General features: G+C 37.5%; 1 protein-coding gene across 1 annotated transcript; it reads right to left on the bottom strand.

Moving 5' to 3' along the window:
• Positions 1 to 1649: 1649 nt before the first annotated feature.
• LOC122050504 (histidine-containing phosphotransfer protein 1-like) lies at positions 1650 to 2327 on the bottom strand. The gene is made up of 5 exons (XM_042611400.1): positions 2308 to 2327; positions 2143 to 2211; positions 1920 to 1991; positions 1777 to 1849; positions 1650 to 1700 (listed from the first exon to the last, which is right to left on the bottom strand). The coding sequence occupies exons 1-5, from the start codon at positions 2325 to 2327 to the stop codon at positions 1650 to 1652; spliced, it is 285 nt and encodes a 94-aa protein (XP_042467334.1).
• Between the last annotated feature and the right edge of the window lie 11583 nt (positions 2328 to 13910).

A 13910-nucleotide genomic window follows, 5' to 3' on the forward strand; every position in this document is an offset into this window, starting at 1 on the left:
TGCATTATAAACCAAAAATTATAACAAGTATGAGGTCAAAAAAACATTGAACAACAGACATAAATCTTAAATGAGTTTCATATGCTAAATAAACTCCATCAAGAATCTACTACTTGATTAAAGGATAAAGTTTCTAGTCTTAGTGAAAGTGCAGGCTCAACTTGCAACTTTAATCAACTTATTCAAGCAATAGCGGATACAACTTAATCAAGGGCTTCATGTAATTCCCACTAGTGGGTGATTCTTAATCAACAATTATTATCTCAAAGGAGGGATAAGGGATTCTCGGATAAATCTGTTGTATCATTGCAGAAACTAAGCTTTGATTGGTCTTGTTTCACCATCAAGTTTCTGGAAACAAATAAAACCATTAGTGTGTTTAAGAAAACAAAGATTTCTAATCTACTTATCTGTCAAGCACCCAAGAGGTATGAGCTTCATCAAGACTAATAATCTGTGAATAAAGTCTATAGGAGATGAAGGACTAAGATTAAGGGCACTTTCAAAGAGAAACAATTATAATGTCAAGCAGAGGGAAAAATATAGAATTAAGTATTCAAATTATACAGTAGCCCAACACAAGTGATACAATTGACTTCTTCCGAGACAATTAAGATATTAACAGGCTTATTTTGCACTCATTTCTATCTCAAGAATGTTCCATTAAGAGGGAAAAAGCTAAACTAGATGCAAAGTAACCTTTCCATTCGGCATTGCAAGTATTTCTTCGATCCGCTCGATCTCTATGACCAGAAAAATGAGAAGGCAATTAGAAATAATCATAAGAAATCTGATACATAAAGGAGTATAAAGGAATCTGACAATCTTTACTCGCATTGGAAGACTAAATTATATCATTGAATTATAGCACCAGAAAAACATGCTAATTACATCAATTTTCAATCTCTAAAGTCAACACAAGGATGTGCTTACCAACCTGGAACCACAGGTATCAATTCAAAATTAAATTATGAAAAATAAAATAAATGGGGAAAAAATTGATATATGCCAAATATGATCCAATTGATTTAAATTATATTCTCGGTATCAATTAACTGGATGAGTAAATTGATTATAATCCATTGATATATCATAAGTAGTGATATTTTTTTATATGTGATGTTTTAATCATTGATATTAAATTCCTATTATCCAAATAAGTAAAACATAAGTTTTTAAACTAAGGTTTAGTAGGAAAAAAAACATATTGCAAAAGCTCTAGGAAAGTGTCTACTTTAGAACTTGTATATGAATAGAGAGGCATGCGATCACAAATGAAAGGATAACAGTCAGTTCTATCTCATTTACTTGTGTAGTGCCTGGCCATAATTGAATTATCATGAAAACCTCCAGATCATTCAAAAAGCACACAAGATAAACAAGTCTTACTAACCACATCATTACAGAAAATGGAGCTTTTGCCATAAAATGGTGCATGCAGAGTCAATTTACATCATGAAGGGAGGTAAACATCATTAATTAGCATCCTTTAAATCCACTACTAAAAGGAGATGTTTGATGTTTTTCCCATGAGTGGGACAAGTGAAACAGGAGAACAATAAAGAAAGAACATAGCATATGGTAAGGAACAAAGAACCTGAACATCACTTCCTACCACCACCTCTTAACAAGACACTCAACAAGTAAAACTACCACATCATGGGGATTGATCCACTAGCAGCCATAATCTGCTGCTCCAGCTACCATACAAAAATTTTAGCATAAGATTCATGGCATTACCAAGAATACCTCCAACCAAACCTACATGATCATTACCTTAAATAAAGTTTCCAACTTGTTCTTCACCAGAAAATACTCCTGCTTAAGTTGTTGGAGACATGTGAGGCATCTACACAAACAAATTTTTGACAGTAAGTCACTAGATGATTCAAATTGAGTGACCATGAAGACAAACTAACCCTTCGTGGTCCATTTCCTCGTAGTAATTGCGGAAGGCCATGCAGACATTTTTAACCCTTTGGGCACCAATGCTGTAAGGCGAAGGAAAAAAAGGGATTTTGAATCAGTTGCAAGTATCATCTTGTTACTAGCTAGTTTCCATGAGCAAAAGCCAAATCTTGAGGATCTAAAGCATATCTGCTTTAAAAATAAACAGGGAGGAAGAAAACAAAGAACAAAAACCTGGCACTGCTACCTTTGAACTGGTGAACATGGGCATCCACTTTCTTAAAGTCCACAACCTGCTGATCTCTTGAAACAGTGTACAAAATCCAGAAGGGTAAATCCAAAGACCAAGCCATATGTAATGAATGGAACGGGAGTAGGGTTTCGAAGCAGATCACTCACAGGGTCCTGGTCTTCTTCATACCTCATGGAAGAGCGGAGATGTGAAGTCAAGATATCTCCTTTCCAGGTTAGTCCGCTTGTTATTTAGGGATTCATGTCGGAGGTCTTGCCGGTGAAGGCGCTCCTTGATGGATCCTCGTGGACTGCTGCTGCTTCTGCGCGGCTCCGGTGAGCGAGAGATTGTGAGAAAAGAGGGACGGAAATGCTTAGGGACCGAGAAGGTAAAGGGGGGAATGCGGCGGCAAAAAACTTTCGGGGAGAGGGAAAGAAAAAAAGCGGCGGCAAAAATTGGCGGAGGGGAAAAAATGGCGAAGGAAAAAAACACCGGTATTCAATATCACTTAATAGACAACGGTTTTCAAAAACTGTTGTCGTAATTCCAAAAAAGCGCACAAAGACAATAGTTTTCAAAAACTGTTGTTGTAGCCTTCAAAACCGTTGTCGTAGCTCCAAAAAAATATAAATAGACAACGATTTTTAGAAACCATTGTCATAGGTAAAAAAAAAAGCTAAAAGACAACGGTTTTTGTTAAAACCGTTGTTAAAAGGTAAAACAACAATGATTTGGCATAAAACCAATGTCATTTCAGTGTTGTTAAATGAGGATTTTGTTGTAGTGAAGGATTTGTATTTCGTTCAAATAAGCCATCATCTTTAGGATATGATCCCTTACGGGAGTCCCCTCTGTCATGGTGGCTTTCATTAATTTTCTCATAGCTTCTTGCCTAGAGGCCAGATCCTGGTGACCATAGAGATCCTCGAGATTGTTCATTATATCATAAGCTATTGGTAAATCATAATGCTGATGTTGCAACACATTTGACATTGAAGCCAAAATATAGCACCGCGCCATCTCATCTGCTTTTACCCATTTCTTATGATTCTCAATCTCCTCTTGGGTAGATTCACCATTAGGCACATTAGGGCAAACTTCTGACAGTACAAACTTATAACCCTCAGCAGTTAGGATAATGTCCAGGTTTCTTTTCCAATTTATATAATTGGGATCAGTAAGTTTGTTCTCTTTCAGTATAATGAACAGTGGGTTGAAAGTCATCCTAAGAATCACAAAATAAACTTTGGTCAATACTCTAAATTTAGAATAATATTGATTCCTCAAACAATAATATTTAAATTAACCAACACCTCAAATCACCGTAAATTTTGTATGCCATGATAGTGTGGACGTATACAAAATCAAACATTTGTAAGAGGAGGTTTTATCCATTAATTGTATTCTTGTCAACCTAACTTTATGACAAATGAAATTAATAGTTGGTTTTCCTTTGGTCACACAAATAATAGCAATGACTCCGATGGAGAGGATACTATTAGATGTGCCTAAGTGTATACCAATACTTGACACTTAGTCCATTAAATAAGATTGTGCCCCTTCCGATGGGGAAGATCACACTCTCTTAATTAATTTCCTATAGTCATCCAAAATGGAAATTTAATCTAGTGATTCACAAACAAATTCATCCGATATAAAGGAAGGCACTCAGAGTCAACTCGCAAGTTTGTTTGTATCACTTACAAACCAGTAATGCAGACCGTGGAATTTATTAAAAAATCCCTCTCCCACTTAGTTATTTAAGGTGAGGAATTTTAACCTAGTAAGCACACATCACACACATAATAGTAAATAAAAGTAATAAATATGGAAATTATTTTCCAACTATTATGACCTTTTCCATCACTGTCCTTCACGTGCTGCCAGCCCTAGGGTTTATGTCATCGGGTCCATCGAGCTTCCTTTTTCCATTGCGCTTCAGGTCCTCCAATAGTACCACGCCTTGCAAGGATATGATCCGCGACAAAAATAGAATTTTATATATATCTATCCTATATTCCACAAAGGAATGTATATGTAATCTAGATCGAAACAAAAATATAAAATCCTAATAACTAATTTACCTCCTGCTGTATTTAATATTACAATCATGCACACACAATAAAATACCCTTGACATGTCCAAGGGTCGAATCACACACAATATCTGTAAGGCATAATAGTTGGAGTCTGCAACCACAGAGTTAGCACATCCTACTATTATCCTACCTAAATTATGTATGACATGTGCATAATTAAACTGAAAACTAAATACACAGAGGCAAACCCTAGCTCTGATACCAAATGTTGGTTGGTCCTAGGAAGATCGTACTGGTTCCACTGTACAAAAATTTTATACAAGTGTCGAACCTTTCCTAAACAACCTATTGTGTGTTCTTTAGAAATTAAATTATGAATCACAAACGGAACTTAACATTATTGATTCCAAATTTAACTTATCTGTTCTTAATGGTTTAGACTTGGATCGCAAATGATGCTTAACATTATTGATCCAACCCCACCTATGTTATAAATTCAATTAAATATTAATTTCCAAAATTGACTTCCAGGACTACATGGTGAGGCACTAATCCTTCTTGGGTATGGGATCATCCACCACCGCCTAGACAAAGCCTTATAAGGAAATCTAATATTTAATTTCCTTATATAACTCTAGGTTTAACCAAAAAGAAAAATCGAATCATAAATTCAAAAAACAAAAAAAAAAACACAAACTCGAATCACAAATTCGATACTCTAGAATCATATGCCTCTTGTGTTTAGAATTCATACAAAGAAAAACTAGCATGATGCGGAAAATAATTACTAGTTATACCTTTCTTTGTATGCAACGACCTCTTGATCGTCTGCCTTATTCCTCGCCTCCTCTTGGACGTCGTGTGGGCGACGATCCTCCAAGATGAACACCACCCAAAAGCTCCTCCTTCTTCACTAGAATTCGGCCACCACCACCACCAAGGAATAAAAGAGAGCAAGGGGACAGGAAAGGGAAGAGGGTCGACCACAAGAGAGAGCACAAGCAAGAGAATAAGAATCCATGTATCATGAGGCCTCTCCTCCCCTTCTTTTATAATACTTGCCCAAGGCAAATAAGGAAAGATTTTTACAAAAAAATTAAAATCTTCCTCTTGTTTTTCCTTTCCTCCTTTTTAATTCCTTTTTCTCCTCTTGATTGATATAATGGCTGGCCCCTTGCTTGGTCACCAAGCAAGGGTGGTCGACCCTTAAAAGAAGAAAAAGATATCTTGTAAAAATTTTATAAGCAAAGAAGGAAAGCTCTTATAAAATTTTACAAGCTCTCTTTTAATTTCCTAATGTGGATGTTTTAAAAAAGGAAAATTTTAAAACAAGTTTTAAGATTTAAAACTTCTCATTTAAAATTTCCTTTTTTAACATGGTTATAAAAAAGGAAAGTTTTAAATCTGGAACTCTCTTTTTAAAAAACCATGTGGATGGTTAAAAAGGGAAAGTTTTAAAACTTTTAAAACTTTCTTTTAAACCATGTGGCCTAATTTAAATAAGGAAAGTTTTATAATTTTAAATTTTCTTTTTTAAAACTTGTAGATATCTACAAAGAGAATATTTTAAAAATTCAAAACACCCCTCATACTTTGAATTATGAGACCGACCCCTTCTTGCTTGGGCACCAAGCAAGGGGCCGGCCCTGTGAGGAGGAAGTGGCAGGCCCTATGGCTTGGTCACCAAGCCATGGGTCGGCCCCCTTCTTGGATACCAAGATGGGCTTTTCATGAGTGGATTTGAGGCTTTATAGAGGCTACGACAGGGACCTAGAGGAGAAATTGGTTTTGGCCTCCCGATGAGCTCGAGTATCTCATGTTCGCCCTGAACACAAAAACTCAAGTTCATCAATAATAACTCATTCCACTAGAGAGCTATTATTGCACTACCGCACCAATTCCAAATTACATTATGGGCTCCTTCTTATCATGAGTGTGTTGGAATGTCCATTAATTTAATTGAGTTACTGACAACTCGCTTTAATTAATATCTTAGTCCAAGAGTAGTACCACTCAACCTCATCGTCATGTCGGACTAAGTCCACCTGTAGGGTTTAACATGACAATCCTTATGAGCTCCTCTTGGGGACATTTTCAACCTAGATTACTAAGACACAGTTTCCTTCTATAATTAAAAACAAACACTATAAGTAATATCATTTCCCAACTTATCGGGCCTATTGATTTATTGAGCTAAATATCACCCTTTGATAAGTTAAAGAAATAAATACTAAATATATGTGCTTGTTATTATATTAGGATTAAGAGCACACACTTCCATAATAACTAAGGTCTTGTTCTTTTATTAAGTCAGTATAAAAAGAACTTACCTTAAATGGTCCTGCTCAATACACTTAGAGTGTACTAGTGTAATTATATAATCAAGATAATCTAATACCTAATTACACTACGACTGTTCTAATGGTTTGTTCCATTCCATCTCGGTCATGAGCTACTATTTATAATTTATAAGGAACTGATAACATGATATTCTGTGTATGACACCACACACATGTTATCTACAATATAAATTAATTGAACAACTACACTTAGCAAATAAATGTAGACATTTGACCAATGTGATTCTTTTATTTCAAAATAGATGTTTACAAAAATCTCGGCTTTTAGTATACACTCTAACATCTAGGTCTATATTTAGTGAAATATATTTAGTTTACTATTAATTAAGAAAATTAATGTTGAACGCATATTTGTATATGTGTCTGAAACCTTAAATATAGACCTAGAGATATCATAATTTTATAAAACAAATTTCTATATATTCGTATTATTCTCCTAATTATAAAAATATCCTCATCCATAATTTTAACCTAATATATTCCATGTGATTATTTTTTAACATGAATTAGGTTAAATTTATATTAAAAACCACTACACTCAATATATTAGGTTAAAATTATAGATGAGGGCATTTCTATGATTAGGAGAATAATATGAACACATCCAGGATTCATCCCAAAATTAAAAAAAAAAGAATCAGAAGTCCTAAATATAAACCTAGAGATGTCAAAATTTCATAAATCAAGTTTCTATGTGTTCGTATTATTCTCTTAATTATAGAAATATCCTCATCTATAATTTTAATATAATATATTGAGTGTGGTAATTATTTTTTAACTCAAATTAGGTCAAATTCAATTTAAATTCACTGTACTCATTATATTAGGTTAAAATTATGGATGAGGATATTTCTTTGATCAGGAGAATAATATGAACACTTAGAAATTTATTTCCTGAAATTCTAATATCTCTAGGTCCATATTTATGCCTTCCAATTCTTTTTTTTTTTTTAAATTCTAAGACGAATCCTTGATTCAACCGAGATTTAGGGATGAATCCATGGATTAGTCCTAGATTTGGAGATGAATCCTGGATTCATCCCAGATTTGGGGACAAATCTTGGATTTGTCTCAAATTTGGTTTCGTTAAAATATTAAATTTCTACGACTAATTTTTAATTCATCACAAAATATGCAAGAAATTATTAATTTTTCATAGAATTTGCAATGAATATCATTTTCATTGCAAAAGTTCCAACAAATATTTTATTTGTTGCAAAATTTGGAATGAAAATTAAATTTTGTTACAATTTGGCAACGACATTTGTGACAAAATATTATTTGTTTCTAATTCTAGGATAAAAATATTTGGTTGCAAAGTTCGTTGCTAATTGGGTAAGAATTTTTATTTTATCGTTAAATTTGTTGTCGATTTGGGATGAAAAGTATCTGCCCCTAAATTTCATCCCTAATTCATTGGTCTTTTGTAGTGAATGTGAGAAAGGGGCGACTAGCTCATGGCCATGATGTCAGCATTGATGGCTAGCCATGAGTGATGATGTCAGCATCGACGGCTAGTCTGGGATGATGACATTACTGTCGACACTCGTGGCCCATGGTCTTGGTACATCATCCGAACGACCTCCGTCGTTGCTTCTCATAGTACATTATTCGTTAATTATTTACTTAATTACATGTTGTGTTGAGGGAAGCAATTCTAGAGACTTGAAGTCTCTAGTCCATGCAATAATATATAATTTTTTTAGAGGTAGCTAATCATTGAATAAATAGGTCTAAAAAAAGATTTTTACTTTGATACAAGAAAAAGGATAAATAACAACCAAATTAACGACTAAATTTAAATTTAATCACTAAATTAGTGATATGTTAGTGTAGAAGCATCAGTCAATTAAATATGTATTTTGATATTATTAAAAGTTTAAAGTCAAGGGTTATTATGATCTAACGAGCTTAACTAAGTGTGCAAGAAAGTCCTGGTTGAGGCTAGATAAAGAAGTCCTAGTCGAGTGGATTGGACAAGAAGTCCTGGTCGAGTGGATTAGGCAAAAAAATCTTGGTCAAGTAGATTGAACAAGGAAGTCCTAGTCAAGTGACCTAGATAGAAGTCTTGGCAGATCAAGGACGTCGAGCATAAGTCCTAGGGCTCAAGGACACTTGGTGGGAAGCCCTGGAGTCGTGAATACCAGGTTGAAGTCTAGACGAGTCAAGGACTAGACGTCTAGTGGGAAGTCTCAAAGGTTAAGATCAGATGCTGAAAAAAATTCAAACGGGTCAAGAGGGTAGGATGTTTGGCAACAAGTAAACTCTTTCGAGAGGAGTAGGCGAAGATGTGTTTTCCGTCGAGGGAACAGTAGACATCGGTTTGACCTAGAATTTTAGTGAAATCTGAAAGATAGGACCAGGCAGTTCAAAGACTATCAAACTATTTTATTTTTGTATTATTTATTTGTTGTGTTAACTCTATAATATGCAAAAGTTAAAGCCTAAAAGTATTAATCAAGGCACCTGAAATGGGTCCAGGCCTGAAAGTGTTAATCAAGGCACTTGAAATGGGTCCAGGTGCCCTAAGCTGATCCGAGCACCTAGAAATGATCTAATGCCTGGAGAGGACCCAAGTGCTCTAATCACTTCGGCTCACAGTAGGATAAGGTGGCACCCTTTGATTAGTCGACACACGTTACCATCTAGGCGTAGGGATAGGATAGATTATAAGTACCCTAGGTGATTTTTGATGTAATCAACCAAGTTAAATTAGTCTCTACGATTTTGATGCCTTGTGTCTAAGTGTGCAAGGACTTAGGAACACAAGAAATCGAGTGGAAGATGCAGCAAGTGAAAAGGATGGCATGAGAATTGAGACGAGCTCGGTGGATCTGAGGGATGAGGAGTTGTGAAAAAGTACACTGGCAGATGAAAAGGATGTGCATGACGCTTCCTAGGGATGAGAAGTCAGGGAAGAAGACTGCTCGAGGAAAAGGTCGGAGTTGGGTTCTGGTGAGCTCAACTCTGGACACTTGGAAGATCATCCAATTGACTGGATAAGTCAACTTGAGTTGACTATGTATAGGTGCCTAGACCAGGTACAGGTTCCCGAACTCCAGTCACCTAGACGAGGTCTAAGCACTTAAGTTGTCTCGGGCCACATCAGTAAGACGTTGCAACAAGGATTAGAACTGGAGTCCATGTCAACCGACACCAAGCGCCCATATCGAGTCTAGGCGCTTGGGAACTGATAAGTCGTTAATGAAGAGTCATTGTGGAGTTGATTGAGACAACCAAGTCCAGACACTCAGATCGAATCTAGGTGTTCGGGAAGTGACACATCAACAAATGACTAGTTGCGACCATTGGGCTATAAATAGAGCCCTGGTCCTCGAAGTTTAAAATAACACACTCATTTTAGCATATATAGTCTTCTATTTAGTTGCTAGAGCTTTCAACACTTGTAAGAGGCTACTCCACTTTCATCGAAGGAGTTCTATTTAGTAAGGTTATATTTGTCTTGAATTAACAACCACTCATATTGTAACCAAGTAAACCTTGAGTCTCTTACCTTGTTTTTATGCATTCATTTTGTAGGACCGTTGGCGGCCGGCTAGAAGGGGGGAGGAGTTGGATAACCTGCAAACACAAAAATAAAAATGACCATTCTCGAACTCTTAAACTAATACTTGCATAATAAATAAGCAGATAAATAAAACATAAAGAAAGAGGCACAAGATATTTACTTGGTTACAACCGGGGAGGTTGTTAATCCAAGGAAGTTGAAGCACTAAAAACTCCTTCAGGCGGAGAAGCCTCTTACAACATTGAAGCACAGAGACAGAAGCTCAACTCTAAACTAAAGCACACAAGCCTTGAAATTACAATTCTTGAGTTCGTTCTAATTGTACCAAAGCTTCTGGACCAAGGCTGTATTTATAGCCTTGGTCGGGACACCCCGAAGGGTTCCGAGTGCCCTGGGGGGGATAAACTTTATCCCCCAACATTCAGATCGAGTCAAAACTCGATCCGGTCAAAAGTCAACTCCGGCCACCCCGGTATGTTCCGGGCACCTCGGGCGGGAAAGTCAACCCTATTGACTTTTTCAGCCAGGGTCTTCTGCTCCGGCTCCGTTCGCCTCAGACCGAGTCTTTCATTCGCTTGGGTGATCTCTGCCATCCGAAATAGGGCTCACTCAAACCCAACTTCTGGTCTTCTCGAGCAGACTTCCGCTCCGGCTTCTCGTCCCTCAGAATCACCGCGTGTTTCCTTCTCGTCCACCAGCGTAATCATCCGCAGTCTTCTTCCCTTGGTCGCACCCCATGCCGACCTTCTCGCTAGCTGCGTCTCTTGCTCCCCGAGCAATCTTCTACTCCGGCTTTCGTCCCTCGGAAGCACCACATGCTTCCTTCTCATCCGCCGGTGTACTCTTCCGCAGTGCCTCGTCCTTCGGACGCACCACGTGTCATCCTTCTCGCTAGCTACGTCTTCCACTCGAGTACCTGTGCTCCTAAGCTCCTGCACACTTATACACAAGGTTAGAAATACACAGGACCTAACTTAACTTGTTGATCACACCAAAATAACGTTGGGGTTCGAACAATCTCCCCTTTTTTTGATGTGATCAACCCAAATTAAGCTAGGGTAAAAATAGACATTAAAAAAGTAAACTAACAAAATTTTCCAATTAAGTGCAAATAGATAAAAAAAAATTATTTTTGGTTTACCTCCCCTAGACTTATATTTTTCCTCTCTCCCTTTGATCACATAAAAACATTGGGGTTGCAAGAAAAAATCTAAGGCTTAAGACTTAGAAAATTTTGGGAACTTTGAAAATTTTTTGCAATAATTTTCACAAAGGCAGTCTCAAAAAAAAATTTTAAGTATTGCTTTAAGTAAAAACAATTTTGACTTAGGCAAAACAAATATTTTTTAAAATTCTAAGTAAAAATTTAAGAAGAAATTCCCAACTTCAGAATAACTTTTAACTTAGGCAAAAATACTTATTTATTTATTTTTATTTTAAAAAGAAAATTCGTTCTCAAGTTATTATTATTTCTTTAATACCATTATGATATCTAAATTTTCATTTTAGTATATAATAATTTCTCAAATCATAATTTTCCAGATTTAAAGTAAACAAAATTAAGCATGTAGAAAAATCTTTCGACAAAATAATTGGTAAAATATCTTTCGGCAATGTTTCTAATTTGCAAGATTTGTTCCACAAAGTATTTGGTAACTCACAAGAATCTTTTGGCAGTGCTTCTAATTTTCTAAATTCTTTCAACAAATAATTGGTAAACAATCTTTCGGCAATGTTTCTAATTTGCAAGATTTGTTCGACGAAGTATTTTGTAACTCACAAGAATCTTTTGGAAATGCTTCTAATTTACAAAATTCTTTCAACAGCAGATTTTCTAATCCGAAAAACTCTTTCGATGATTCAATTTCTAATTCGCAAAAATCTTCAGTCAACTTTTCAATTGATTTAACCAATTGTTCAGAAGGTAGAGACCATACCTGACTTACCTCGTCAGCTGTTGGTTCTCCCCCGATTGAGTTACTTTCTTCTGAAGTCTCTCCCCCTTCATTGATGCTCATCTGGGAAGAGCTTTCTATGTCCTCGGGATGGAGTTCAACTGTCTCGACAGTTTCCCCGTTCTCGGACTATTCTGATGGTGACTTGGTGTCCATCGAGGAGTTGGATTCGACTTCAGCTGGTTCTTCATGGATGTTCAAGAACTTTTCCCAAATTTCTTTTGTGCTTTTGTATTCTCCAATTCTGTCGAGATCTTCATATGGTATTACGCTTAGGAGATGAAATTCAGCCCGAGCGTTTGCCATCAATTCATTACGTTGCTTCTCATTCCAGAGATATTTCTTGATTTCTTCTCCATTCGTTGTCTTTGGTGCTTCATAACCAAATTTCATAATTAATGAAATACCAAAATCTGTGTTTAGATATACCTTCATGTGTTGCTTCCATAAAGCAAACTCCCCCTCGAATGCTGGTGGGTAGATGCTAGCTCCGACCATCATTTTGTTGCTTCAGTCGGCGGTTAGTCTTTTAAGAGCGCCTCGGCTCTAATACCACTTGTAGGACCGTTGGCGACCGGCTAGAAGGGGGGTTGGATACTTGCAAACACAAAAATAAAAATGACCCTTCTCGAACTCTTAAACTAACACTTGCATAATAAATAAGCAGATAAATAAATAGAAAGAAATAGGCACAAGATATTTACTTGGTTATAACCGGGGAGGTTGTTAATCCAAGGAAGATGAAGTACTAAAAACTCCTTTAGGCAGAGAAACCTCTTACTACGTTGAAGCGCAGAGACAGAAGCTCAACTCTAAACTAAAGCACACAAGCATTGGAATTACAATTCTTGAGTTCGTTCTAATTGTACCTAAGCTTCTGGACCAAGGCTGTATTTATAGCCTTGGTCGGGGCGCCCCGAAGGGTTTCGGGTGCCCTGGGGGGGATAAACTTTATCCCCCAACGTTCAGATCGAGTCAAAACTCGATCCAGTCAAAAGTCAACTTTGGGCGCCCCGGTACGTTCCGGGCGCCCCAGGCGGGAAAGTCAACCCCATTGACTTTTTCAACCCGGGTCTTCTGCTCCGGCTCTGTTCGGCTCAGACTGAGTCTTTCATTCGCTTGGGTGATCTCTACCATCCGAAAATAGGGCTCACCCGAACCTAACTTCCGGTCTTCTCGAGCAGACTTCCGCTCCGGTTTCTCATCCCTCAGAATTGCCGTGTGTTTCCTTCTCATCCGCCAGCGTACTCATCCGCAGTTTTCGTCCCTCGGTCGCACCCCGTGCCGACCTTCTCTCTAGCTGCGTCTCTTGCTCCCCAAGCAATCTTCCTCTCCGACTTTCGTCCCTCGGAACCACTGCATGCTTCCTTCTCGTCCGCCAGTGTACTCTTCCGCAACGCCTCGTCCCTCGGACGCACCACGTGCTATCCTTCTCGCTAGCTGCATCTTCCGCTCAAGTACCTATACTCTTAAGCTCTTGCACACTTAGACACAAGGTTAGAAACACACAGGACCTAACTTAACTTGTTGATCACACCAAAACAACCTTGGGGTTCTAACACATTTTATTTTAATTAATGTGTGTTTTGTCCTTGCTAATTTTAAAAGCAAGAGAAATTTTTTATCTTTAATTGTGGGCTATTCATCTCCCGCCCCCCCCCCCTAGCCAGCCTACACGGGACCTACATAAACTCTACCATGATAAAGTTTTGATGAGGTGTCGCCACATCAGTGGTCCAGGTGCCCAGAAGTGGTCCAGTAGCCTAAAAGTGGATAAGTTGGCGATGAAGGTGAATCAGATAGGCCTCAGTGGAGGTGTCTAGAAGGGATCCAGGTGCCTGGAAGGGATCCAGGTGCCTGGAATGGATCCAGGCAACTCGAATAACCT

This window comes from Zingiber officinale, chromosome 3A (genome assembly GCF_018446385.1).
Source record: "Zingiber officinale cultivar Zhangliang chromosome 3A, Zo_v1.1, whole genome shotgun sequence".
Taxonomy (NCBI): domain Eukaryota; kingdom Viridiplantae; phylum Streptophyta; class Magnoliopsida; order Zingiberales; family Zingiberaceae; genus Zingiber; species Zingiber officinale.